Source organism: Clavelina lepadiformis, chromosome 2, assembly GCF_947623445.1.
Source record: "Clavelina lepadiformis chromosome 2, kaClaLepa1.1, whole genome shotgun sequence".
Lineage (NCBI taxonomy): Eukaryota > Metazoa > Chordata > Ascidiacea > Aplousobranchia > Clavelinidae > Clavelina > Clavelina lepadiformis.
This window is the reverse complement of record NC_135241.1, coordinates 23,010,362-23,037,474: the sequence shown is the minus strand read 5'-3', so window position 1 is coordinate 23,037,474 and position 27,113 is coordinate 23,010,362. Positions and strand designations below refer to the sequence as shown.

The following is a 27,113-nucleotide window of genomic DNA, read 5'->3' as shown; positions in this document are numbered from 1 at the left end:
ATTTTGAAATGAGTTTAGGATAAGTTGCACCACGAACGAGCATTGTGTGTGATTTGTTTACGGATTGATTTTGTGAAGCACGACTGAATGAACGAACGAACTGTATTAAATGTTTTGCATAAAGTGAGTCCGATTATTACCAACCACCCCTCGGGTCAGTTTTATTTGCCAAGATCAGTTGATTTTTTCGAGGCTGCTTCAACAGCGTCAATTAAAGCCGCCCGGAAACCACCTTTATCGAGAGCGTGAAGTGCACAAATAGTGACACCTCCTGGAGAAGTTACGGCATCTTTTAGAACCCCTGGGTGGCTCCCTGTTTGAAGATGCATTTGGCCAGATCCCTTATAAAAGAAGATTGAAAGAAAGATGAAGATCGTTCCGAAAATGCGCCAAAACAAGAAATTTTGCAGTTGCAGGATATCTCGGAAGTCTTACCACTAGAGTTAAAGCCGCTAATCTCAATGCAGTTGCTCTTGGTACACCCATTTTTACAGCACCATCGGCTAATGCATCCATGGCTGTGAAAAACTGCAATAATCTTCGATTTATTAAATCATAAATTTGTACGTGTTCTGTCCCTATGATTTACGATAAAAAGTTGCATACTTCTTAAATTATAGTTCGGTCACACATATCTGGCTAAACAAAATTACGCTGACATTATTATTATTATGGCAAGAAGAATTAATCAAATCAAGTAAGTTGTACGTACAACTGACTAGGTTAAAACTCACATAAGCAACGCCACAACCAGATATGGCGGTAGCGGCGCCGAGCAGATGTTCAGGCAACAAGATACATTCAGAACAGGATGACAAAAGAGATTTTGTTACATCCATGTCTTTGTCAGTGGAGGTCTTGGATTTACAATAAAGAAATACGCCAGCCTTGACCAAGCACGGTGTATTCGGCATTGTACGAATAACTCTAGCCCACGAAAAATCCTAAAATCACCAAAGTTAAAAAAAATTAGTTGTTGGATACGAAATGATGTTGTGTTGTTTTTAGATTAATTATCCTTTACCAACTTTTTCCATCCGAGCACTGTCGATACCTGCCATCACTGACAAGACAAGACAAGACCTTCCGTCGAACTTGCTGTCATGAATTTCTTTTACAACGGCTGGATATACCTAGTGCAACAATTTCTTGGTGATGATTAATAGTTAACCGGAGCAAATTATACACACCGTGTACAATATAACTTATTTAATTATTTGAAGCAAAAATACTAGAGCATGAGTACGTTTCGAGTAGTAATAATTCTTAGTATCAGTTCTCGCCAGCTCAAGCTTGAATTAAGAATGAGTGTAGTTATTACTAAAAACGCCATTAACATGTTTTCATTAACTCTGGCTTTGGTCGTTTTCCTTCAACATACTTGATTTTCCCAACATTTTGGTTCTAAGTTTATTCAAACATTGTTTTGAGAGAAAATGTGTTACCTGTGGTTTTACACACAATACGATGATATCACAGGACTTCCAAATCTCCATATTGTCATGTGTTGTGCTAATTTTCACTTCTTTGAAGCGTTCTAATTTGCCTGATGATGGGTTACTCACACACATTTGGTCAGGTTTCACCAGACCTGTAAGTAAAAAAGTTTGAATTATTTTAAATTTATCATTTGGTTTTGATAAAAATTGCATCTGTGAGAATGCATGACAGAAATACTGTCGCGATTTGATTATGAATTTAATACCAAAATGCACCTTAAATATACTAGTCTAAATGCATTTAGGTACCTCCTGCTAACATTCCCATTGCTACAGCATATGCCATTTCCCCTCCACCAATGAAACCTACTTTTTCTTGTATATTGGCCATTGCAGAAATTCTAACTCTCCGAGCCTAATAATCCACAGGGAACCAACCACACTAAACTAAAAAGACAAAAATCTAAATTAGTTTTGGCTTACTAGAAACCAATAACATCAAGATAAAACAGTGCGGAATTATTGGAAAAATTGTCTACAAAAACAAAACTACAGTCAGCAAGATTTGACATACAGTGTTAAATTAAGGCAAAATGTTCGACAAATACACAGAGAAAAACGATTTGAATACTTCTGCACCAGGGATGTACCACATGGGACATTATTCAACTTTGTGCAAACACGTATCATGTAGGTTGACACAAATGAGTCAATTTGCATCAGCAAAAATGAAACAATTTCATCAATAAATTACCAACAAATTGCTTATATAGCATGACCTAATCACTAAAGTGTTTCTTTTGCTTCAAAATATAACATTGAATAGGAAATTAAGAGCCTAAAATCATTCGGTAAATGACCTTCGTTGTATGGAATGTTGTCTCTACTTATGCTAAACCACCAAGATAGATCATTTTCCAACGAAGTTGAACAATTTTAAGTAATCCTATTCGGGCAGTTTAGCATTCATGTTTGCACAAATCCTGTACTGAGGCAATGTTCAGCAGATCTATTGGATTGGGTTGGCAAATTGATTCCGTAAATTCATCTTTTTTTTATATAAATTGGAAATAAAAATGTGCACCAGAAATTGGGTGAAATCATAAAAAGTAACATGTTTGAAAATTGTTCGGCTCGTCAGTTTACATGGTCACTAAGCAGCATTAACTACACAACTAAAACTAGTAAAGCATGTTACTAGAACAACAGAATTCATAAAATTGGATCCGTTGCATTCCAGTTTACTTTGGCTCTAGGCCACTTGGTTCGAATGCAGTGCTCAAGGGGAGGAACTAAATCACCTTTTATCTCGTAGTCGCTGGCCTTATTCACCAAATCAACAGATAAATTAATGACTTCATCCTGACGAGCAAGTCCATCGTAGTAGTACAGGTCAAACATACTTTTGCTTCCTGATGACGAAACCAGATCCTTTTCTAGGGCAAAAAGAACAGTGAAATGACTCTCACTGCAAATCAGCCAAATTGGGTACTTTGGTGTTTTGTAGTTTTCCCCAATTTTGCATGAGCCATAATGCTCAAAAAGTGACAGTAGCCCAACTTCGGCCCGTCTACGAACACCTTTCAAAACTGTGTGTTGATCAAGTTTAACTGTTCCATCGAATGCATTAGACGTCGCTCGTCCATCGAGTAAAAGGTTAATCATTTCCTGAGTGCAATAACCGTGTGCACCTAACAATTTCCCATCTTCTTCATCAAAATCTGCTTTTACAGCGTCAATGCCTCGAGACAGGATTGCCGAGTAAAGTAATAGAATACAACCAGCCTTGCCACATTCGTAACTCTTAATGTGTTTCTGGACTGCTGCCTTGAGGTCTAAAAATGTAGTAAAGTTGAGAAGTGTGATACACTCTGTTACGCCATCTGGGCGATATGAATGGACATCTATAGAAAACTGTTGCCTCGGCGACAGAACAGCGAAAGAAGCAGATGTTTCATCTCCAGCTCGCCACAGTATTTCTGAAACCGTCTCTGCTAAGCAATCTGTACGTGTTTTATCAGACACTTTTAAACGTGTCTTTGGTGCTCTATTTACACCGGAAATGAATATCAAGTGTTTCAAAAGGATCGCTTGAATGGCTGCCAGCACTCCACAGGGACCACCTTTCTTTTGTATAATACCGTACCTCAAGTCATCTGGTCGATCAAAGTCGACGCTTGAAAACGACAAGTTCTGATCGAGCCATTCCGATGAAAAACTTTGCTTTGGGCTTCCGAATATCAATGATTTTAAAGTTTTTGCAACATCAAAATCATACAACACACACGCTTTCGAAACCTGAGAATTTGAAAAAATATTTGCACCTGGGGAATTGGTATTTCTAAAATTCTTTGCATCACTTTTATTGCAAGATTGGTCAAAATTGTTCTCACTAAACACCTTATTTTGCTTCCCACTTGAACGTAAAGGTTTATCAGGAGTCGCTGACAGCATTTCCAGAACAGAAGTAGTCTTTAATTTTTCTAATTTATCATCAAGTGTCATTTTATCAAAGTCAAATTGAGGATTAGCAATTTGTTTCTGTGCATTAATCCTGAAATCTCTATCCATGCGTAAGTCATCGTCCATTGTGAACTGGGTCCTGGATGAAGGATGAGATGCTTTTCTACTATTGTTGCCACTGTATTTTACTTCAGATGCTGACATTGCAAGCTTAACAGGTTTAACCAAAGCATCGTTCTTTTGTTTTGTATCAACTGGGTCTACGTCATCAAGGCTTTCAACATACAATGAGTTATTGATTTTATTTCCAGCCAAACGACCGGGTTTAACAGCACTTACTGGAGCACTTAAGGGTCGTTCCAGTGGGGATTTGTTTAAGCTACGTTGTCTGTCGTCACTTGGTAACAATTTAGGGGCAACATTGGACACATCGTCTTGTTTATTTGTCATCAGCACATTGTGCAAAATCACTTCAAGCATTGTCCGAAACGGTGTTGGTAAAGTTTTATTTTTCTGCATCCATCCTTCAATATACAAAGTTTGTGACAACTTTGTTCGGTTGTTGATGCTATTTTCTTTTCGAGGAAATTCTTCATCCAGTGTCCGTAGTGTTTCCTTGCATTTTTTCCTGCTTAAGAACTCTCTGATAATCGATGAAGCCAAACCTTCAACATCTGTCAACTCCATAATTATCTAAAGCACTAACAGCAATTTTTATTACAAAAAGCCTTTATCACCAACTGTCTACCGGAAATATAACAAAAGTTGATATGTTTAAACACATAGTAGACATCAACACGTTAATTCATTATATATCAAAAATCTATAGCTAATACAAAACACGCCCTAAAGCTAATACACTTTGCAGTCTAAAGTTCTTAAACCATGGGCAAATGGGTCATCTGGATTTAACTGAAGACTGATGGGTAACCATGTTTTTTTCATAAGCAGCCTAAGCCATAATAAGAACTAAATGTAAGGTGATATGCAGTTAATTTTATTTATTAAACTAAAATCTCCACAGTTGTAGGGATTTCTGCTGATGATCCGATATCGATCAGCAGGTCTAGTGCACAAGTCAATCATACACCGGCAGACATGATGCATTTGTACCAATTGTACATGACTAGACCCTTACCAGACGGTAGAGTGCTTAAGTATGGCCATTTTCAGCAAGATATTGCGTGTGCCAAACAACTAAAAATGACAAGTGTGGGTACATAAAAATTTTTGGATGCACATGAACTTCAAGTGCGCAATAAGGTAGTAATGTGAACAGTTTGATTAATTTAGCCTCTAAATTGATTAAAATTTGCGTGCGCAGAAGTTTAGTCCAAGTTATTAAGTGTTAAAATTACGCAACTGGAGTGTGCCACTGTAGCTTAAGGAAAACAGTCTTTTATTGCATTGTATTGTTTTATTTTTTACCATTAACTGTGCGGAGCAAAAGCTAGGATGCTAACCATTGTAGTTATAGCATAAGCATGGCCACCAAAACCACAAAATATTTTCTCACTTTAAGGAATTTAAAACCAAATTAACATATACAACAAGTGCACCTATACCAACCTTTGCAGTCTGAGACCACTGACACCTGCTCCCTGAATTGCAACGTTATTTGGTTGTGCACTTCTACATCAATACTGCGCTCCTAAATGTCCATTATGCAATAAAACTCCTCAGTCGCAGGACTCTCTTCTGAAGAGGATATCCAGTCGAAAGATCCGTTAACTACTTCTGCTGCTATTTCTTAAATCTAATACCTGAATACGGTTATAATTATAGCCTAAGTTTAAATTAATTTTGAAGTGGCAGACATCACATCGAACTGTTTTACCCATGATTTTGAGCGGCTAAAATTTTTGATTGAGAAACGCTGATATATGGCAGTCAACATTGCTTCTACATTCCTTCTTGCCTTGGTCTTACTCTTAGAAACGCCTGTGTCGCGTATCCTGTCTGCCTGTGACCTGTTGTGGTCCGCGGAAAGAATAAACGATCAGCTTTTCTCGCTTCAACTGCGCTGACATCAACGATATAAAACACATCAGGAAGCACTGGTGTTTATATCGTTACTAACATCTTTTCCAAAAAAATTCATCAAATTTGCTTTCAGGCGTGACCTTTTATTTTTGACGGAAATTGTTTGCATAAGCAATAAAATTTACTAATTACCGTATTTATAAGTATATGTATATTAAACATTTTAAAAGACGTTCTGCAAATCAGTGGTATCAGAAGAGGGGCTTACCCTCATTAAAAAGCTTCCTGATTAGATTAGATATTGTTTGGTGGGTTACTATTGAAACATTAACACCAAAAACAAAAATGTAGTTTTACCACCCAAAGTGTTACGTTTCAGTAAAATTTCAATAAAAACCGTTGTGCAATTGTGTATGGTATTGCACAAGTTCCATGAAATATTAGTTGGGGTTGTACTTGAAATTGGAGCAAATTTCCACATAATCCTTAAAATAAAAATACAACTCATCTGCTTTAAATTACTATATCATAGACCTATTTGATTAATACCATAATTAAAATAATTCAAAAAAATTAACCCAGCTATTCATACCTTCTCCAGCATAATTGATGAATTTACTGTTGACAACCCTTTGAATGATGGAATAAGATATCCTTGTGATAGATACTCTATAAAAACATGTAATATGTTTATTATAAATTATTTAATAAAATAAAACGTATTTTGTATAAAATGATTAATTTAAACGCTATAAAAATATTTAGCTGAATTGAATTATTTCTATAGAGCAAATATATTATTGAATAAAAATGTTTTGTAACTTCAGAGAACTTACTGTTAAGTGAAGGCATAATCGACACTTTCAAAGCTCCCTTAAGTAGCAGGTTGACAACATTTACCGGTACTTTCCCAACAGCGGAACTTTTAAGTGTGAGGTGAACACTAACATCAGCCAACTTTGGTACAATCTTCTCATTATTTACCTTAACAGCAGTGGAGACGGAGAAGGTCTGTTAATTAAAACGAAACATAGTCGATGCTTCTCTGCAAATCGCTCCTTGCTAGCTTACAAACGTATTGGTTGGTTTAATTATTCGTTCTTGAACTTACAATGTGCAGATTCATTGCTTCAAATCGAGTTTTATTTTGTTTCAAAACAATGTAAGTCAAAAAATCTCCTTCTCCTTTGATGGTTGTAACGTTGGGGTGAATCAACACTTGCGGAAAATTTGTTGCTGTGAGACGAAGTTTTAATGGTCTGGGGAAAAATATCATTACAAAGCAGCGTGTATGTAGAGAATAAATTAATTTACAGCAATGTGTTAAGTATTGTTTTAAAACATTTTTGTATGCGCCGGATTCTACGGTGTTGCAAAAATAGTGTTAACTGATATGTGTCGCATAGGATACTGTCAGACCAGTTTCGTAAAGCAAAGCTAGTAAGCTGTCTTTTTTACCTCCCGGGGTATTTCTTGAAACCGGGAACAAGTGGCGCAATGAAGTCAGTTGTCAAATTGTATTTTTCAAATTTTTCGGGAAGCTGTAAACATGCAAAGTAATTTAATTTAAACTTAATAGTATGAAATTTGTAAGGCACTATGATACAATAGGTCTAGTGTAGTATAGAAACTGTATTTAAATTAACGTAGGCATACCATAGACTTGGTGATCCAGATATCCATAATACCGCTTTTCCAGGCGGAATACATGAAGGTGTTGGCGGAATAGGTGCTTACAACTACTTGAGCCATTTTGTTGTTCGCCTTGAATGGTGAAGAAAGCACAGGTGGTGGAAATGGAAATCTAAGGGAACCAGCATTACAACAGCCTTAAATTTTTCAAATACTCATACAAATAAACATTGAAGCTAAAATCCGAAGCTAGATTTCTTTTTTCTGGAAGCAAAGATATGGTAGGACTACTTACTTGATTTCGGGATTTTCTTTAGGATAAAATATTCCTTTTATTCCTTGACTCAAAGAGTTTGACGTCATATTAGGTTCTCCGACGAGTGAATAGTCAACGTTGATGTTTTTAAAAATGTTGGCGGTGACTGGACAAAAGTGATTTAAGAATAAAAAAATAACATTCGATTAAAAATTGTACTAAAATGTATGGAAAAGAAAGGCATCATCATGAATTTTCTTATGTACTAATAAATTGTTCTGAAACAAAACAGGCTATTTGCTTGAATTACAATAATAGGTGTATTTGTTGCCATCCACAGAAAAAGTAAGTTTTTTGAACAAAAACATCTTTAGGTCTATGACTCTATGTCATAAAAATGGTATTCCATGGCATAGCCTATACCAGGGGTGGCCAAACTGCGGCTCTTTGAGCCTTTGATTGCGGCTCTTTAATGAATTAGCATTGTTGAATTAGACATGCATTTTCCCGGTCTAGACGAGTTGTTTGATCAGATTATGAAACAATGCGTCCTATCACACGTAGTAATAATGGACTCATTGTTAGTAATAATCAAATTACACTCCAAAAAGTACATTATTTATTGTACAGAAGTGTGCCAACTTGTACACTGTATTTAAGTAAACTGTCAAATTGAAGCTGTACGTCAGGGCTGACCTAGTTTTAAGTCTTGGTTACGGTTATACCAATAATTGCAAAAAGAGTTGGTGAAGCCCAGGTGGAGACTCATAGTAGGCTATCACCACGCAGCACTAATGTTTATCAATAGCTACACTTCGTTGTAAGTGAATAAATTCGTGTTTTTTATTGTTTTGTGTTGTGGCTCTTTTAAAACTGGAATTTGTTATATGCGGCTCGAGCATGAAGCAGGTCTGGCCACCCCTGGCCTATACCGTTCATTTTCAGTAGTTGAAGTATTTTTAGTGTTATACTTGTATAAAATATCCTATTAAAATGTATATATAAAACAGTTTTGTTTAGTCAATAGGGTCAAACGGGCCAAAAACGTTTCGTTAAGTAGTTGATTTGATCAAGTAGTTTTCAGAATTTGGTAACTATTACGGTTAAGTTGTTGCGGGGTAAAATGTAGGCTACAACAATTCTCAAAGGACAGTTTTTGCACAACCTATCCCTATATAACTTCTTTTATGTTGAGGGCATCAACAAATACTACCTTTACAGGAACAATATTAAACACATTAGGGCTAGGTCAGCAACGTTTTTCATACCTTGAAGGTCGTGCAAGGCTTTTTCAGCTTGAATGTCAATTGCTTTTCTCACGGATGGACAAATCTTAAAACAAAACCAAAGATAAATCGTCAGATATTAAGCTTGCTAGATTGCATTGTAATAAATGTACGGCTGTACCTGCTTTTGCAAGCTGCGTTTGATGGAGCTTTTAGCTAGATCAAGGATCAAGTTATACAACCATGATGCTCCTCCGTGTACTTTGACAGAAAATCCGCTTATGTCAACCCGACAGTTGCCAGCAGAAATCTAAAGAATGAATGCTTATTAGGGAAATAATATTATGGGACTTAAGTAATAACTTTTTATCACAGAAATACTGGTAGAAATGTTGTCATCGCCTATGCAGTAAAAGTGGTGGAAAAGCTGCGGTTACAGGCTATTTGGTTACTTCAAAACTACTTCTTTATCTTTATCATTTGTGAGCTAATTAATAAACTCACTTGTGGCTTTCCTTGAGAATCGACATTGAACATTACTGTCAAATCAATGTTAATTCCGTTCGCCTTTGCCTCAAATCTGCCGTGGTCTTTAATGGTGCTAAATGGAAAGTAAAATGAAATAGCGAAAGTGACTTACAGAAACCTAAAATTATTTTCGAAAATAAAAGTATTTTCAAAACATACAAGATCACTTTCAACTTGGTGGCCCAGTTTCCTACAATGTCGATGAATCCGCCATACAAACTAAGCGGAAGTCGATTTGGTGGTGATGTAGCAATGTTGGTAGTCCCGCAGTTGAAACCGATTATCCTCATTCTGTACCAATTGGTTTATAATAATAACTGAAACGTTGATAATAATTGTTGCAAACTTTAAAAAAGTTGTTTTTAAACTGAAATAACTTGCAGGGCCAGAGCTATACGCTTCGTCGGAAATTTACCCGGTCAGAGAATAATCGACATGCCCCACTTTGATACTGGTCGAACCCGATTCATCAGGTAGGGAAATGTCTCGAAGATTCTTCTTCACTTCTTCCAAACCAAACTCTTTCACTAGTAACACAAAACATGTGTTTGTTCGGTTTAATTTGTGGACTTCATGGCAAAAAGATACTCTCATGATATGCTTTATTTTGCACAAAACTATAAACATTTAGAAACCGTTGTGGGCTTTAGTTCCGCACACCCACAACACTCACACTACAAGAGTTAACACAGAAACTTACAGTAATTCAATCCTGCGGTAGTGAGTTTTCCCTTCGTAGCCCGTAGATCATAACAAGCCGACCCTGAGAAAAGGGCGCTCATGATACAGAAGATGAAATATAACCCAAACTTCATTTTCGTCTGCTACCGCTTAATGTTTATAATATGTGTCCGCTATTTACTGTTTGAATTTCTTATCTAGAACCTACGCAGCTGGCAGTGTAAGCCCTTATTTAAGTAAAGTTGATTTTATCGGAACTGACAAAGCACAAATTTTATAAAATTGCTGATATGAAAACTTACTAAGCTTGCAGGTATATACCTAAATTACTATCAGCATGAACCAAGTAACTTCCTTGTTCTTGTCTAAGTTATTAAATCACAATGGCTATCAGCTTTAGCACTGCGCATTTTCCGGGTGCTGCCATCTGTCAAGCACTGCACTTATTGTGTTACTTTCGAGAACAAGCCAGGACAAAACGTTCGTATATCCTGAGTAACAACAGGCTGCCATTGCTTAAATGACGTATGCGAGTTGAAGCGAGTTTTTCAAGCAATTGGCACAACTACAGTAACTTTACTTCCCTTGTGTTTAACGTCATATATTTTCTTAGACGAAGAAGACGATATTTTCTGCAATTTAAAGCAACCAAACACCACTTCAATTTCGCCGTCAAATGACAACAAGACAGAAAAATTTGGCCAGGCCTAACTCTCGGAATTCAAACAAAGTCTTTTTCACACCATACAATTTTTCGTTTATTTGCAAAGACTAACGATGATACGTCAGCTGTTTTCAATCTTTAAAAGTGGAATACCCAGCTATAGGCTATTTACCTGTATAAATATGTATAAGTGGTAAACAACGAGAGAATTTGAAACAATTTACGAATTGAAATTCATAAATAATCGTGATTTTTTTATATTCTATAAAACGCTTTCGACTCTGTCTGCGATCACATCCCTAAGCTACTGTCCTGCAATAACTCGGCCGCCATCTACGTTGAGTCGGGTGCCAGTTATCATTGTGGCGCGGTCAGATGCCAGGAAGAGCACTGCGTCCGCCACTTCTCTTGCTGTGACATTTCTCTCGTGGAGAAGATGCATGGGCCCGGTCGTCTCGTAATACTTTTTGTAGTCGTCTTCCGTTTTGAGAACTTCTCGGAAGATCTTGGTCGGTACACTAGCTGGGCTGAAAAGAGATAGATAAATCAAATAAACATGATTTGTCGATGAATAAATTGTTGAAAGTTTTATGTTGTGTTTCTGGTGTTTGACTGAATAGTGGTTCAGTTTTGACTTACTTGACAGCGTTCACTCTAACCTCTTTTTTCGCCATCTCTACAAAAATAATGTTAGTATCAGTTAAAAATAATATTCCTTATTAGAAATGCCTTTTAGAAACAACTCCATTAGTCGACGAAATGTTGACCTTCATCAGAACCTTTTTTGTGGCATTAAAAGTTACAAATAATTAATCCAACCTATCGCCAGGCTCTTTGTAAACTGATCGATGGCAGCCTTACTCATGCAATACACCATCAGTTCCAGTTTAGTAGACATTTGGCTTGAACTACTGGAAATGTTCACCACGTTTCCTGAAAAAAATACGAAAGCGTCTAAAAACACATAAAGACAAAGTGGCTGAAATGCTGTTTTCTAACCTTTCGTTTTCTCTAAAAATGGGATAGCAAGTTGCGTGAGGAACAGAGGAGCCTTCACGTTTATGTTGAAAGTGTCGTCAAAGATTTCTGGCGTTGCCTGGAAACAATTACGTCACCATTTGCTAACATCTTTTCTTGGATTGACAAACAATATTTTACGAAGTTCCTCAAAGTTGTAAGATGGTAGCAGTTGTTTATACAGGTTTTGAAAAAACCCCAAACGCTAACAGTATGGCAGCGTTTGGCCTAGGCCTGGATTAGATTAATTGCGTAGGTTATTTTAGAGAAACATATACCGTGTTGATAGTAGTTGAATAAAGGATGCCTGCATTGTTGACCAACACATTTAGCTTGTTGTATTTCTTGATGGTTTCATTGATCGTCTTTTCGATTCCTTCGCGGCTATCGACATGTGCAATTATCTGCAAAACCTAGAAAATGAAACTGGCGTTTAAGTAGTGAAATCAAAATTAAGTGACTGGGAAAATTCGACACAACGCGACATAGGCCTACTGGTTCCTTCGTTGGGACTTGTTTAAAACGAGAATTTGGTTGGTTATAATCTTTCTCATTAGCTGACGATGGTTAAATGGTGATTAAATACTCGTTCATTTACTAAATCGTAAATATAGTAGTTAACTGATGTGAAAGTAACTGAATAAGTAGCCAACTACATAACTGGTAAACAGTCTCATGCCGCACTAATGGAGATTCTGTATTAACCTATACATCCAAAAACCAACAGGTTTTTACTCCATATGGATGTTTCTGCATTCAGTCAAGCTTACAACGTCTTCGATGAAAAGTCTTAGTTTGCACGAACAACAGAACAGAACCGTAATGACGAATATCAAGTTCAAATAGCAACAGAACCAACCTCTTCTGCGCCGAGTGCTTTGCATTCCTCAGCAACCTTGGTCAGGTTTTCTTCATTTCTTCCAGTCAAGCTGAGAGAAGCTTTCTCTTTGGCAAATAATCTTGCTGTTTCAGCTCCAAGTCCGCTCGACGCCCCTATAATGGCACCAAGTCATGTTATCGATACTAGTGTAGTAAGGTACGTCAGTACCTATCGTATCATGTTGTTGGTACAGATCCCTTAATTGGGGGCGCGCAGAGATTTCTCGTACCCATAGCATGCGAGCTGGCCACACGAAAACGCCAATAGTAGCTACATTTCGTGCCCCGTGTGCAGCGATATTCAGGTTGCGTATTCGATGTAAACACATTTTATAGACAGACATCTTATATCTGTACATGCATTAAATAAAGCGGCCGTGTAGATCCAAACTTAAGGCCTGACGTGCACACCGACCAGTTTTACAAGACAAGCATAGCCTAGCTAGTCTAGCCATTACAGAAGTAAAAAACATGCGTCTAAAGTGCACACAGACAGCGAAGACTTACCAGTTATTAGAACAACTTTTCCCTCGAATTCACCCATTTCTATGCGTTAATTCAACTTATGTTCGACCTGCGCCAACAAAAACGAACATCGGGTAAAACAATACCCTTCTGTACAGTTCAATTCATGTAAGCAAGCAGCCACTAATCACGAAGATATAGATGAAATACCCGGGCACCTTTCTGTTGAACCGTTCAAGGTTTGAGCCAATGCTCTATGACAGGGGTTCTCAACCCTTCATGCTTCGTGGCCCACTTTTAGTGACACTGAAAATCCTTGGGTCATCAATAAAAAATGTAGAATAAAAATTGATGTTAAACATCGTGATTCTATCAATTGACGTTAAACATCGCGTAATAAACGACACGTCTGCAGTGTCGGTTCGTGTTGTCAGGCTAACTGCAAAGCATTAATAGACTTAGTAACAAAACGAACACTGGAAGAGTACGAACAATTCCGTGAAGGATTCAACTATATTTCTGGAGACCTAATTTCTATTTTAATCGAAATCTTATATATATGACAAACACGTGATATGATTTGACTATTTTCCTTCCGTGGTCATTAGAGTGCTGTCTTGTGCTGCCAAAGTGTGTTATGTAAGGAATAGCTAAGCCAAAGGTCATTTGTAGCTGTGACGGCAAACTTGCTTTTATCAAGGGCAATAAATACTTGCTTGCTATAAGAGTCAGCACTGTACTTTGAAATATAAGTTCTACTGAAATATAGTCTAAAGTGCACACAGACAGCGAAGACTTACCAGTTATTAGAACAACTTTTCCCTGGAATTCACCCATTTCTATGCGTTAATTCAACTTATGTATGACCTGCGCCGACAAAAACGAACATCGAGTAAAACAATACCCTTCAGATTCCCTTCTGTACAGTTCAATTCATGTAAGCAAGCAGCCACTAAACACGTGAGAAAAAGATGAAATAACTGAGCACCTTTCTTTTATACCGTGCAAGGTTTGAGCCAATGCTCTAGAACAGTGATTGTCAACCTTTCATGCTTCGTGGCCCATTTACAGTGATCCTGAAAATCCTTGGCTTATCAATAAAAAGTGTAAAATAAAATTTGACGTTAAACATCCTGATCCTATCAATTGACGTTAAACATCGCGTAACAAACGACACGTCTGCATTGTCGGTTCGTGCTGTCAGGCTAACTGCAAAACATTAATTGACTTAGTAAGAAAACGAACACTGGAAGAATACGACCAATTCCGTGAGGGATTCAACTATATTTCTGGAGACCTAATTCTTATTTTAATCGAAACCGTATATATGATGAATACGTGATATGCTTTGACTATTTTACTTCCGTGGTCATTAGGGTGCTGTCTTGTGTGTTGATAAGGAATTGCTAAGCCAAAGGTCATTTTCTGTACATGGTGATTGCAAATTTATTTGCTTTTATTAAGGGCAATAAATATGTGCTTGCTATAAAAGTCAGCGCTGCACTTTCAAAGATAAGTTCTGCCGTACATTGCTAACGAAACTGTTGGTTACTGCTTTAAACAGCAGACAAATCAGCCTAAAAACTCTTTCGACAGTAAAAGTAGAAATTGTGTCAGACTCTTTAAATTTACTATTTTGTCACTTTCTCAAAATATGCAGCTTATCATTGCAATAGCAAAAGGTATGGCTTGTTAAGCTGTTAAAGGATCTAAAATCAACTAAATCCTTCCCCACAACGTATAATAGTCACGTTTTCAAAACTAGATTGACTGTTTCTTCGTGACGCATCAAGAAAAAGTATTTTTTTCGGGTCAGCAACGCAACATGGGTGTCGACGTATCAGCTGATTCTTGGAAAACCACGTGACAAACTGTTTACGTAAGAAAAGAGGATATCTCTCGTATTTCGTTTTCTGTACTGGGTAAACAAACGTAAAACCGTTAATGCTAAATTGGCATACACCGGGTGTGGAAAAACTACGGGGCGTGGCCGACGCTGAGGTCTCACGACTCGCTAATCTCGATATCATGCCCACACGTAAGCTACATTTCGAGACAACCCAACACCATAATAAATATTTCTTCAGTAAAGATAATTTTATCATTAGATTAATCAAGGTTTTAGAATATCGGCTTTAAAGACTCAGCGTCCTACTCGCATAAGGTAAAGATTTGTCTTACTGCGCAACTACCGTCTAGCCCCCATTAAAAATATTTTTAGATGCGGCACTGCAGATTTGACAAAAATGGCGTCACATCTACAGTAAATTTACTTCCCCTGTGTTTAACGTCACATATTTTCTTAGAAGAAAAAGACGATATTTGTTACAATTTAAAGCAACCAAAAACCACTTCAATCTCGCCATCAAATGACAGCAAGGCACAGAAATTTGGCCGGGCCTAACTGACGGAATTCAAACAAAGCCTTTCACACCGAACAATTCGTCGTTTATTTACAAAGACTAACGATGATACGTCACCTGTTTTCAATCTTTAAAAGTGGAATACCCAGCTATAGGCTATTTACCTGTATAAATATGTATAAGTGGTAAACAACGAGAGAATTTGAAACAATTTACGAATTGAAATTCATAAATAATCGTGATTTTTCATTTTCTATAAAGCGCTTTCGACTCTGTCTGCGATCACATTCCTAAGCTACTGTCCTGCAATAACTCGGCCGCCATCTACGTTGAGTCGGGTGCCAGTTATCATTGTGGCGCGGTCAGATGCCAGGAAGAGCACTGCGTCCGCCACTTCTCTTGCTGTGACATTTCTCTCGTGGAGAAGATGCATGGGCCCGGTCGTGTCGTAAAACTTCTCGTAGTCGTCTTCCGTTTTGAGAACTTTTCGGAAGATCTTGGTCGGTACATCAGCTGGACTGAAAAGAGGTAGATAAATCAATTAAACATGATTTATCGTTGAATCCATTGTTGAAAGGTTTATGTTGTGTATCTGGTATTTCACTGAATAGTGGTTCAGTTTTGACTTACTTGACAGCGTTCACTCTAACCTCTTTTTTCGCCATCTCTACAAAAATAATGTTAGAGTCTGTTAAAAATCATATCCTATATTACGAACTCCTTAAAGGTTACATATAATAATTAATCCAACCTATCGCCAGGGTCTTTGTGAATTGATCGACGGCAGCCTTACTCATGCAATACACCATCAGTTCCGGTTCTGTGCACATTTGGCTCGAACAGCTGGAAATGTTCACCACATTTCCTGGCAAAAAACGAAAGCCTGGATAAAAAACACACAAAAGCAATGTGGCTAAAATGCTGTTTTCTAACCTTTCGTTTTCTCTAAAAATGGCATAGCAAGTTGCGTGAGGAACAGAGGAGCCTTCACGTTTATGTTGAAGGTGTCGTCAAAGATTTCTGGCGTTGCCTGGAAACAATTACGTCACCATTTGCTAATATCTTGTCTTGGATTGACAAACAACATTTCACGAAGTTCCTCACAGTTAGATACCTAAGCGCAGTTGTTTTCACAGGTTTTCAAACAAACCCCAAACGCTAACAGTATGGCAGTGTTTGGAAGCCTGGGATTAATTGCGTTGGTTATTTTGGAGAAGCGTATACCGTGTTGATAGTAGTTGAATAAACGATGCCTGCATTGTTGACCAACACATTTAGCTTGTTGTATTTCTTCATGGTTTCATTGATCGTCTTTTCGATTCCTTCGCGGCTATCGAAATGTGCAATTATCTGCAAAACCTAGAAAAGGAAACTGGCGTTTGAAAATTCAAAAATACTGGTTTCTTGGTTAACCATACCGTGCACTTGTTCAAAACGAGAGTTTGGTTGGTTACAATCTTTCTCATTAGCTGATGATGGTTAAATGTCGCTTAAATACTCAGTCATTTACTTATTTGTAAATATAGTAGTTTACAAATGTAAAAGTAACTGAATAAGTAGCCAACTACATAACCGGTAAACAGTCTCACGCCGGACTTATGGAGATTCTGTATTAACCTATACATCCAAAAACCATAAGGTTTTTATTCCATATGGATTTTTCTGCATTCGTTCATGCCTACACAACGTCTTCGATGAAAAGTTTGAGAACAACAGAACAGAATCGTAATGACGAATATCAAGTTCAATAGCAACAGAACCAACCTCTTCTGCGCCGAGTGCTTTGCATTCCTCAGCAACCTTGGCCAGGTTTTCTTCATTTCTTCCAGTCAAGCTGAGAGAAGCTTTCTCTTTGGCAAATAATCTTGCTGTTTCAGCTCCAAGTCCGCTCGACGCCCCTATAATGGCACCAAGTCATGTTATCGATACTAGTGTAGTAAGGTACGTCAGTACCTATCGTATCATGTTGTTGGTACAGATCCCTTAATTGGGGGCGCGCAGAGATTTCTCGTACCCATAGCATGCGAGCTGGCCACACGAAAACGCCAATAGTAGCTACATTTCGTGCCCCGTGTGCAGCGATATTCAGGTTGCGTATTCGATGTAAACACATTTTATAGACAGACATCTTATATCTGTACACGCATTAAACATAGCGACCCCAAACGTATAATTCTTTATATTCCGAGTAGACTCGAACTTAAGGCCTGACGTGCACATCAACCAGTTTTACAAGACAAGCATATCCTAGCTAGTCTAGCCATAACAGACGTAAAAAAGATGCGTCTAAAGTGCACACAGACAGCGAAGACTTACCAGTTATTAGAACAACTTTTCCCTGGAATTCACCCATTTCTATGCGTTAATTCAACTTATCTACGACCTGCGCAGACAAAAACGAACATCGTGTAAAACAGTACCCTTTTGTAGTGTTCAATTCATGTAAGCAAGCAGCCACTAAACACGTGAGAAAAAGATGAAATAACTGGGCACCTTTCTTTTATACCGTGCAAGGTTTGAGCCAATGCTCTAGAACAGTGATTGTCAACCTTTCATGCTTCGTGGCCCACTTACAGTGACCCTGAGAATCTTTGGCCCCCTGCTCACCAATAAAAAATGTAGAATAAAAATTGACGTTAAACATCGTGACCCTATCAATTGAATTAAACATCGCGTAACAAACGACACGTCTGCAGTGTCGGTTCGTGCTGTCAGGCTAACTACAAAGCATTAATAGAGTTAGTAACAAAATGAACACTCGAAAAGTACGACCAATTCCGTGAAATTGCTGTACACTGTGACTGCAAATTAGCTCTCATCAAGGACAATAAATACTTGCTTGCTATAAGAGTCAGCGCTGCACTTTGAAATATAAGTTCTACTGTACATTGCTAACGAAACTGTTGGTTACTGCTTTAAACAGCAGACAGATCAGGCTAAAAACTCTCTGAAAATATGTAGCTTGTCATTGCAATAGCAAAAGGTATCGCTTGTTCAGTTGTTAAAGGATTTAAAATCAACTGAAACCTTCCTCACAACGCAACAGTCACATTTGCAAAACTAAAATGACTGTTCCTTCGTCACGCATCAATAATAAGCTTTTCCTGCGAGTTAGCAACGCAACAGGCGTTTTGACATATCAGCTGATTCTTGGAGAATCACGTGACAAACTGTCTGTAATGAAAATGCCTTTGTTAACTTGCCTCGTTTTATCTTAATTATTTCTTGTGTTTTGTTTCTGCTTCGAGCAAGAGTGTTTTTCTTCGTTGTAGACTAGGACTACTTCACGGTTTGCATTGTGACAAACGAACATCTTTTGAGCTGTGAGGTCGTGTTGCTTTGCTTATCCTTATTCTATTATTTCAGACGAATGATTTTACGTTTTATAAAGCGAAGCATAACGGCATCACTTAGTACACTGTCCTCGTAAGAAAAGAAAATATCGCTTATATTTTGTTTTCTGTACTGGGTAAACAAACGTACTACTGTTAATGCTAAATTGGCATACACCGGGTGTGGAAAAACTACGGGGCGTGGCCGACGCCGAGGATCACGACTCACTAATCTCGATATCATGCCCACACGTAAGCTACATTTCGAGACAACCCAACACCATAATAAATATTTGATCAGTAAAGTTTCTTATTCATTAAGGTTTTAGACCATTAAAAACATTTTTAGATGCGGCACTGCAGATTTGACAAAAACGGCGTCACAAACTAGTTCTACCATTATAACTGCTTATGAGTATCCTGGTTGTTAAAACTCAATACTCGATGAGACCTAGGCGTCAAAACTTTGCCTGCCTCTTTTCTTAAATTCTTCCCAGTTTAAAACTTGCAAAAAATACGTCAAATGGCCGAGACTTTAAGCGTATAGGCTACTGCCTGCAGGTTAGGCTTACGTTATAGCCTCCAGCATCGATGTCAATCTAGACAGAAGTGAACAGGTTGTTGAGTTGGTGGTCATGTACGGATGAACAGACCGACTAGTGTTGTTTTTGTACGGTTTTTCATGTTCGGTTGTGGGACTCTTAGTGACAATTGAATATAGACTTCATTCGCTGAGTTTAAAACAGTAAACTTCTTAAGTAATCTACATATGAAAATAAAGCATACTATTCAAACGTGCAAAGTTGCAAACCACGGCTGGTAATTTGCTAGTAACGCAGCCACATGTTTACTGAATTTAGTACAAAGAAGCAACCACATAATGTTTCAAATATGATTGTTATGGTAAAGGTACAGTACAGTGTGAATCATGGCTTTTGCCTCAACATGCTTCATAAAAGATCTCGAACTGACATCACAAAGTGTTAGTTATAGATAAGACAATCTGGTCCTAGTCGGTTGTGACAAGCCTGGATATTTCTCTTTGCGGTTTTTATGTCTTTATCGTTCACTCGCTTCTCTCCATCCACGAACTGAATCCGTATCTCTTCTTCATCGTGGAAGTTCTTTAAAGCTTTTTCGTAGTCTCCTCGCCGAAAGTTGCATCTTCCTAGAAGGTTAAAACAGTCGCATACCCAAGTCGCTGGAGCGTCATTCTGCTTGCAAAGTTGATGAGCTTCGTTTGCTTTTTCCAATGCCCGATGGAAGTCTTTGAGCTTTAGGTGACATTCCGCGATATTCTTGAGACATCCGGCTTTGCGTATTTCAATAAAATTCACGTCTTGGTTTTCCAGATACTGCAATTCGCTTTCGTAGGCTTGTAAAGCCGCCTCATAATCATTCAGTTCGTACTTGCACAGGCCTTCTATCCGCGTCAGCATGCTGAGAAAGTCGCATTTGACGCATTCCAGAGCGTTTATCTCGGTCACTTTGATCTTGGTTTTGTGAATATAATCCACCGCCTCTTCAAAGCGGTTCATATGGAACAGACACCAAGCGGCGTTTATGGAAACCGAGCCCTGAAGTGAGTGATTCTTGATCGTTTGGTGGTCGAGCCATTGGAAGTGTTGCAGCGCTTCCTCGTGTCGACCTTTCGCGCGATACGCTCTAGCGACGTCATATCTTATCCACAAGTTTTCTTCGGTGGGCGCTAAAAAATCGAAGTCTTGTGAATAGCGTACCCATTCGTCTAGAATTTGGTCGTATAAGTTAAGGAGGTAGAGCATCATGAATTTGTCGTGAGGCTTTGACGTAATCTCAAACTTTTTTGCCACTTGCAAACGCTTCTGGTCTCTGATTGTCTGTTGCAGACTGAAGGCGGTCACAAAGTAGTCAACAATGCTCCTATTGCCCACAATATCTACTAACTGTGACGTCACACTGTTGTCATCATTGAGGTTATACATATCACCCTGGCCTATACAGTCGTCTTGTCTACCTTTGTACATGTAAACCTTCAATCTGACCTGGCATGCCACTGCCATGGCGTATGAAAGACTGTGAGCGGTAGCACTGTCAATAACGGATTTCTTACCCAACTCATCAATGATATCAAAGCAGGAACATTCGTTCACAGCGTGAAGACGACCGAGGGCAAGTAGGAACAGGCTTGTGCTGCGATAGATTACTCGCTTTATATTGCAATGCCGCGCGAAGTGCAAGCAATCGACGTTGGAGAAAGCATCAAAGTTATCTAAGTCTTCACTAAGTTGTCGCATTAACTTTGGTTGAATGTCCAACTTGTTTCCGTTCAAGGTTAATCTGACCATATTCGCAAACGTATCGTACAACTCCTGATCACCTGATACGAAGCAAGTTCTTGTCAAAATGTCGCCAAGGTGATAGCCATTTTTCAAGTCAACTTGATCATCAAGATAATTAACCATTTCACTAATTGGCTGAATAAGTTCAGTAGTCCAAGGTTTATTTTCTGTCTTTTTCGAACGGCCAAGTGGAAATTTGCAAGCGTGCGGCATAAGCCCATCAAAAGAAACACCACGTGTTGTAAAAGAGTCAAAAAACCAGTCACCTCCTGGCATGGACGCATCGTTAAGGCTGGGAATGGTAACGCTAGGGACAATGGTTTCCTTCAAGTTAATAACGATGACATGAAAAATAAGTGAAAACCATCGAAAATATTCCAAAATGTCTTCGTAATCGTCTTTGTCTTTGACGTCATCTTCTATTAGTATGACATGTTCGAAGTCAGAGTAGGGAGTTATTTCCTTCCGGGCCAATGACCCCATTCCGGAAATAGCGTAACGGCAGGGAGATTTTCCCATAATAAGCTCACAATTGGCAGCGATATGTGCCATTGTTTCCGTGTAATGCTTCGTTATTTCATCTTGCAGCTTTTTCACAGTCTGAATCTTATTTGATTCCATTTCTTTTAACTTTGCATCTTCTTCGCTGTACGTGATGTTGTTCAGATTTTTTAAACCGGTGTCAGCCACAGCTCTAACTTCCCGGAGCCTATCAGCAACCCCATCCGCTACTTTCACCAAATTTCTCTTCGTATCGGCCGCTTTGGCCAACTGGAGTACGTGGGAGCAAAGTTCAGCGAGACTGTTTTTAAATTCCATGTTTCCAGGTTGTCTTGCTATGGCTGCATTAAACAGTGTAGCGCTTTGGATGAGGCTGATTTTATCAGGTGTTTTATCTCGATAAATCAAACCAAGTTTGTGTAATATTTCCCCTGACTTCTCCGGATATATTTCCTTTCCATGCTTGTTACAAATAGCTTTGAGGTCTTGGGCTAAACGCAGTTCAGTTTCCCGAGTCGCTTGGTAAGTGGAAGAATCAGCTAACAGGCTCTCCATGATAAGATAGAACAACTGTGTATATTTTTAAAGTCTAACAAATGAAAGCAAAGCTGTCCACAAAATTTTAATAAATTTGCTAAAAGTGACTGCAGACCTATCGAAAACAATAAGTTGTCAATATCTGTGCTTAATTAAACCTTATTTGCTATAAAATTCCTTTATGTCGTATATTTACGAACATATCTGCCGCAGCTTGTAACCTATTAATTTTTCGGTGTATGTTGTGCGATTTGCATTTCAGGGCGTCATGCAATTACTGTTACGTTTACCTTGTAACCCAAACCTACCGCAATAATTAATCAAACGCTCATACAAACCTATACTTATACTGAATTCGTTCAGCCAGCCTATCTACACATCCTAGCAACGGTCTGCGTGATTTAAGTCCTTGAAATAAGGGTTCAGTCACTACCATATATTCAATGGTAATACTTGGTGTGGTAACAAGGGAATAATCTGTAATTTTTAGCTTAAATTCAGATGCAGCCTAAAATCGAAAAAGAACAGTACGTCAATCATGACGTGTTTCCGTCATTTGAACAAGATGAACCGTGTGACAACCGCGCTCGCAAACAAAGCCGGCGGCGAAAGTTTGCATAAGGCACGGCGCGCACCAAACAAATAGTCCGTGTGTACTTCACTTAACATATTGCCGAGATTTCAAGAATCTGTGCTAGCTTTTGGGATGTTTAAACTCTAAAGACTGCACGAATGAGCACTTTTTCTCTTTGATATCTTCTTTAATATCTTTGATATTGGTTTCGACGAGCAACTTGTATTTTAAACGAACGTCGAATGACGGAAGTTTCTCTAGGAACCATTTTGCAATTAAGCCTCCTTTTGTTTTAACCGCAAGAATAAGCATTTATAGCGGCTTTATAGTTACAAGTTGCCTTCCGTGTTAAGAAGAGACGTGACGTACCGGAAGCAAAGTGAAAGAAAACTAGAAACGTAATCTCGCTGTCATACGCAGACGCTAAGTATTTTTCACAAAAATGTATTTTTATCCTACAAATAAAATAGATTTTTACCATATAGAGATTTTTCTGTTCTTCTCACAAAGCATAAAACTAAGGATCAGATTGTTACAAAATTTTCAAGCGATGATTCTGTTCTAAAATGCTGAAAATATTGCCCCTGGCTTAAGCAAACACGACTTTCAAAATGACTTCACAATTGTAATTTCTAGTCCTAGTTCGGTTAATGCTCATATTTACTCATTTTCTCGCTCCAACAGTTACCGGATATTAGACCAACTATCTCGAATCGCTACCAGGCTAACTAATAACTGTGATCAGTCCAACAGCCGGGCCTATTCTCGCGTGACGTCACGTGAGTAAATATACCACATGGGGCCATGATTATGCGTTGCTTTATGACGTCATTTTAAGGGAAAGAACGCTGGATTTTAAATTAAGATTTCATTGTGAACATGAAATCCATATTTAGTTAATCTATATACAAAATAAGTGGAAGTAAGTGAAACTTGCAGTTATCAAAACCCAGTAGATGTAAATAATAATTAGCAGTTAAACTTATAAAGTCGCCTCAAATGGTATTGCTAGCAACACTTAATGTATTTGCAAATTCTTTATTTGACCGGTGATGTTTACGTTTCAAGTTTCAGCAAAGCCTTAAAGATTCTTGCAAACAGCAACATTCGTAGGTCATTTCCATCGACGCAGTAAAAACAAATTTATGGCAGCGTGTACGAGACCATATTCGATGACGGGAGCACGACATATGGCCGCGGAAAAGTGGCCGCGAACAAACTCACCGGGGTCAACTGAACGTGACGTAAATTGACCGCAGACAAACTGACTGTGACATAAACTGGCCGGCGATCAAATTAACCGTCGATAAATTGGCCGGCGATCAAATTAACCGGCGACAAATTGGCCGTCAAAAGGTCAAAATTTTAAACTCGGTAGTATATGATATGTAAAGTAAATATTTGTTTGTAACTATTTCCTTTGTTTTTAACAAAATTGTTTTTTATTTCAATACACATTGAAACGTTTATTGAAATAAACAGAAGTGACTAGATAGTGAATTAGAATTTTGACCTTTTGACGGCCAATTTGTCGTCGGTTAATTTGATCGCCGGCCAATTTATCGACGGTTAATTTGATCGCCGGCCAGTTTATGTCACAGTCAGTTTGTCTGCGGTCAATTTACGTCACGTTCAGTTGACCCCGGTGAGTTTGTTCGCGGCCACTTTCCCGCGGCCATATGTCGTGGAACCTTCGATGACAGAGCAAATATTTCACGGTAAGTAGGTCACGCAGACTGTTATCGAAGATAGGCGGTTAGGTTGCGAGAAGGAATATGCTAAAAGTCGATTTAAGCTGTTTAGGGTTTAATTGACATTAAAATTAGATTATAAGGAAGATTTAGTTTAGGTTACTACGTTGTAGCATTTAAGTTAGGTGACCAAGAAACCATAAAATAAGCTTTGAACGTAAGACTTTTTCCAGTGAAATAGTGGCAGCCATTTAACGATGTAACACAACAGTCCGAATGGCGCATTGATGCATCATGCACACATGATATAATGCAATACATATTAAGAAACAATAAGGTTAAATGACATCATAATCAATGAATCTGATGCAAACCATTGTAGTATTACCTTCTGAGAACATGTTGTCTACAAAGTTGATGTTATATGAACCATGTTAACCAGATTTTAAAATAGTAAAATATAAAACAGGGTATAATTTGGCATTCTAAAGGTTAACTTTTTATTTTTCGATTTTCGCAGTACACCTACAGAAGCAAGCTTATGCTTGCGAAAGCTAGTGTCGAAAAATAAAAAGTTAACCTTTAGAGTGCCAAATTATACCCTGTTTTATATTTTACTACTTCTGAGAACAATGTTTTTTCCAGGTAACTGATGAGAAATAACTGTAACTGATGAGAAATAACTGTAACTGATGAGAAATGACTGCCTTTCGTTTGACCAAAAAATGGATCAATTAATGTCGATTTTAATCGTTCACTCTACACATGCAATATACTTATTTCCAATTTTGTTTTTGCCAACGCAACTCTTTGTATGCATTTGTGTATTCGCTTGTGTTTTGATTCTTATCTTAGTCATTACTTCCATAAATGCTTTTTGTGATTCATTTAAGATTCGATAGCGTTATAGCATATTTACATACTCGTGTTATCACACTGTGCTATTACAGCATTTTGGTTGTTGTATTACTAATGTTTTTATAGTTTTGCGCGTATCTTATCACTGAATAGCATTACTAACTATATGCTGACTCATACACATGTTAAGCATAGACCGTAAAGTGGTACAAAATTAATAAGCCTACAGTACATGATGTTTTTACTGCAAAGTGCAATCCCGAACACAGTTGCCTAGCTAACATCGTCTCTCCCCATTAGCAATTAACCCCCTTCCAACAACGATGAGGTACGCAACATGTGCTCTCCAGTAACGGACTTACGCTAGTTGAAGAACATCCATTATGCAATGCCAGCGTGTTGGTGGCAATGCCTAACTCGGTTTAACAGGTGAATGCCTTTCAAATTATTTTTCCAGATTTCCTCAGATCCGGCTTTGTGATGTTAACTTGCATTGGAATAAATTTGAGTGAACTTTGCGCTTTTTTGTGATTTCAGGAGACAATAGTGTTGGTGTGAATTTTATTACGCAAATTCTACGATGATAACAACAGTATGACGTGCAGAGTACGACAAGTAAGTATAAGTGCAGATGTGTGGAAAGAAATCTACATGAAATCTAAGTCATGGTGTAATGATCAAATGAACAGTGGCATGATACAAAAACTGCACAGCGTATAAATACAAAAGTACAAAAATATACAAATTTTCCACAGTTCTATAAAAAAAACGCGTTTAATAAATCACTTTATTGAAATTACTGCATTGCGTTAGCTATCCCAAAATGCTTTTATATTACATCGAACTGCAGAATTTTTCTATCCAAAACTAATAACAAAAAATGGTGTAAATGTGCAAATATTTTATGCTGGAGCATTTTGTTGCAAACCACAGTCTTTTGTTAAATTCAATAAATTAGAGACTGAAATTGTGCATCTAATCCAGCTGTCATGGTTGCAGGGTGGTTTGGTGGTTGTCTCTAATGAGTAGATCTTATTCTAGAAAATTAGCATTTTAAAATTAAAAGTTTTGGTTAAAGAAAATTTAACCAAAATTTCAAAGCCAATTTTGCAATATTTAACAGCAAAGCACTTTGTACAACACAGCCCAGTCCGTAAAAATAGCCTTACCTCTTTTGTACATCAGACAGTCGAGCTTTCACATTGGTCAGTCTGTTGCGCACTGTCACCTCGTCGCCAAGATCACCTGACGAAAGGGAGGTTTCTAATTGGTTGGCTTCTTGAGTGAGCGCGAGAAATTCAGAATTCAAATAATCTTCGTTAGTGCTTGTGGTTGGTCGGGGGTAATCCGATGTCGATGGTCTACTCCTGTCCAAATTAAATTATATTGTTATTTCATAAGCAATTACAATACAGAGATTTATCGGATAAATCAACAATGCACAATATAACTACACAGACTCCTCAAAATATTAAACAAATGTATAATGTGCGTTAATCTACCAATAACTTGTAAATAAACTGTAAGACAAAGTGTTTCTTCAGAATATTCTATAGAAAATGCCTTGTCGCAACAACTTACCGAGATGAATGCGAAGTTGACGGTTTCTGTGGAAGAAGTGACGTCAACTTGTTGTCAATCTTATCCAAAGTTCCGTTGGATCTCGCCTGAAAATAATTTCACGCAAAACACAAACATTAAAG

The 27,113-nt window shown here is 37.9% G+C and overlaps 6 protein-coding genes across 9 annotated transcripts in view; all 6 read right to left on the bottom strand.

Annotated features, from left to right (window-relative positions):
• Positions 1-88: 88 nt before the first annotated feature.
• LOC143444862 (pyrroline-5-carboxylate reductase 3-like) lies at positions 89-1,907 on the bottom strand. Its single transcript, XM_076943645.1, has 6 exons — positions 1,749-1,907; positions 1,446-1,591; positions 1,029-1,133; positions 735-944; positions 436-528; positions 89-341 (listed from the first exon to the last, which is right to left on the bottom strand). The coding sequence occupies exons 1-6, from the start codon at positions 1,828-1,830 to the stop codon at positions 162-164; spliced, it is 816 nt and encodes a 271-aa protein (XP_076799760.1). The 5' UTR covers positions 1,831-1,907; the 3' UTR covers positions 89-161.
• LOC143444857 (putative ubiquitin carboxyl-terminal hydrolase MINDY-4) lies at positions 1,887-5,895 on the bottom strand. The gene has a single exon (XM_076943640.1). It carries the CDS (start codon positions 4,587-4,589, stop codon positions 2,652-2,654), a length of 1,938 nt encoding a protein of 645 aa, XP_076799755.1. The 5' UTR covers positions 4,590-5,895; the 3' UTR covers positions 1,887-2,651.
• Positions 5,896-6,007: 112 nt separating this feature from the next.
• LOC143444859 (bactericidal permeability-increasing protein-like) lies at positions 6,008-10,790 on the bottom strand. The gene is made up of 13 exons (XM_076943643.1): positions 10,228-10,790; positions 9,943-10,054; positions 9,687-9,818; positions 9,504-9,600; positions 9,181-9,309; positions 9,042-9,105; positions 7,813-7,939; positions 7,542-7,689; positions 7,344-7,426; positions 6,997-7,144; positions 6,722-6,896; positions 6,478-6,554; positions 6,008-6,370 (listed from the first exon to the last, which is right to left on the bottom strand). Exons 1-13 carry the CDS (start codon positions 10,340-10,342, stop codon positions 6,326-6,328), a joined length of 1,452 nt encoding a protein of 483 aa, XP_076799758.1. The 5' UTR covers positions 10,343-10,790; the 3' UTR covers positions 6,008-6,325.
• The window catches only part of LOC143444854 (uncharacterized), a 79,157-nt gene continuing 58,232 nt past the window's right edge, over positions 6,189-27,113 (bottom strand). For 3 of the 4 annotated variants that reach the window (XM_076943636.1, XM_076943638.1, XM_076943639.1), the window contains exons 153-155: positions 26,992-27,077; positions 26,580-26,777; positions 25,958-26,447 (exon numbers count right to left, since the gene is read on the bottom strand). In XM_076943636.1, the coding sequence (XP_076799751.1) occupies positions 26,429-26,447; positions 26,580-26,777; positions 26,992-27,077 (303 nt within the window). In that variant the 3' untranslated portion in view covers positions 25,958-26,428. Of the gene's footprint in view, positions 6,202-25,957; positions 26,448-26,579; positions 26,778-26,991; positions 27,078-27,113 lie in introns of those variants that run through there. The other variant, XM_076943637.1, reaches the window with a different exon arrangement.
• LOC143444864 (3-oxoacyl-[acyl-carrier-protein] reductase FabG-like) lies at positions 10,942-13,413 on the bottom strand. The gene is made up of 7 exons (XM_076943647.1): positions 13,276-13,413; positions 12,749-12,882; positions 12,168-12,302; positions 11,872-11,968; positions 11,692-11,805; positions 11,512-11,548; positions 10,942-11,399 (listed from the first exon to the last, which is right to left on the bottom strand). The coding sequence occupies exons 1-7, from the start codon at positions 13,310-13,312 to the stop codon at positions 11,177-11,179; spliced, it is 777 nt and encodes a 258-aa protein (XP_076799762.1). The 5' UTR covers positions 13,313-13,413; the 3' UTR covers positions 10,942-11,176.
• LOC143444863 (3-oxoacyl-[acyl-carrier-protein] reductase FabG-like) lies at positions 15,671-18,073 on the bottom strand. Its single transcript, XM_076943646.1, has 7 exons — positions 17,913-18,073; positions 17,361-17,494; positions 16,821-16,955; positions 16,530-16,626; positions 16,348-16,461; positions 16,227-16,263; positions 15,671-16,114 (listed from the first exon to the last, which is right to left on the bottom strand). Exons 1-7 carry the CDS (start codon positions 17,947-17,949, stop codon positions 15,892-15,894), a joined length of 777 nt encoding a protein of 258 aa, XP_076799761.1. The 5' UTR covers positions 17,950-18,073; the 3' UTR covers positions 15,671-15,891.

Bases quoted from the DNA above. Each gene is read 5' to 3' on its own strand.
- LOC143444862 (XM_076943645.1), bottom strand. From the start codon at position 1,830: ATGGCCAATATACAAGAAAAAGTAGGTTTCATTGGTGGAGGGGAAATG. The intron at 945-1,028 runs GTTGGTAAAGGA...TGGTGATTTTAG, and splicing joins ACAGTGCTCGGATGGAAAAA to GATTTTTCGTGGGCTAGAGT. The intron at 342-435 runs GTAAGACTTCCG...TTCTTTTATAAG, and splicing joins TAGCGGCTTTAACTCTAGTG to GGATCTGGCCAAATGCATCT.
- LOC143444857 (XM_076943640.1), bottom strand. From the start codon at position 4,589: ATGGAGTTGACAGATGTTGAAGGTTTGGCTTCATCGATTATCAGAGAG.
- LOC143444859 (XM_076943643.1), bottom strand. From the start codon at position 10,342: ATGAAGTTTGGGTTATATTTCATCTTCTGTATCATGAGCGCCCTTTTC. The intron at 9,601-9,686 runs GTATGTTTTGAA...CTTTCCATTTAG, and splicing joins ACCAAGTTGAAAGTGATCTT to CACCATTAAAGACCACGGCA. The intron at 7,940-9,041 runs GTATGAAAAACG...ACTTTTGTCCAG, and splicing joins AGCCTTGCACGACCTTCAAG to TCACCGCCAACATTTTTAAA.
- LOC143444864 (XM_076943647.1), bottom strand. From the start codon at position 13,312: ATGGGTGAATTCGAGGGAAAAGTTGTTCTAATAACTG. The intron at 11,806-11,871 runs GTTAGAAAACAG...TATTTTTTTCAG, and splicing joins ATTTTTAGAGAAAACGAAAG to GAAACGTGGTGAACATTTCC. The intron at 11,400-11,511 runs GTAAGTCAAAAC...ATCTCTTTTCAG, and splicing joins GTTAGAGTGAACGCTGTCAA to CCCAGCTAGTGTACCGACCA.
- LOC143444863 (XM_076943646.1), bottom strand. From the start codon at position 17,949: ATGGGTGAATTCCAGGGAAAAGTTGTTCTAATAACTG. The intron at 16,462-16,529 runs GTTAGAAAACAG...GTTTTTTGCCAG, and splicing joins ATTTTTAGAGAAAACGAAAG to GAAATGTGGTGAACATTTCC. The intron at 16,264-16,347 runs GTTGGATTAATT...TTATTTTTGTAG, and splicing joins CACAAAGACCCTGGCGATAG to AGATGGCGAAAAAAGAGGTT.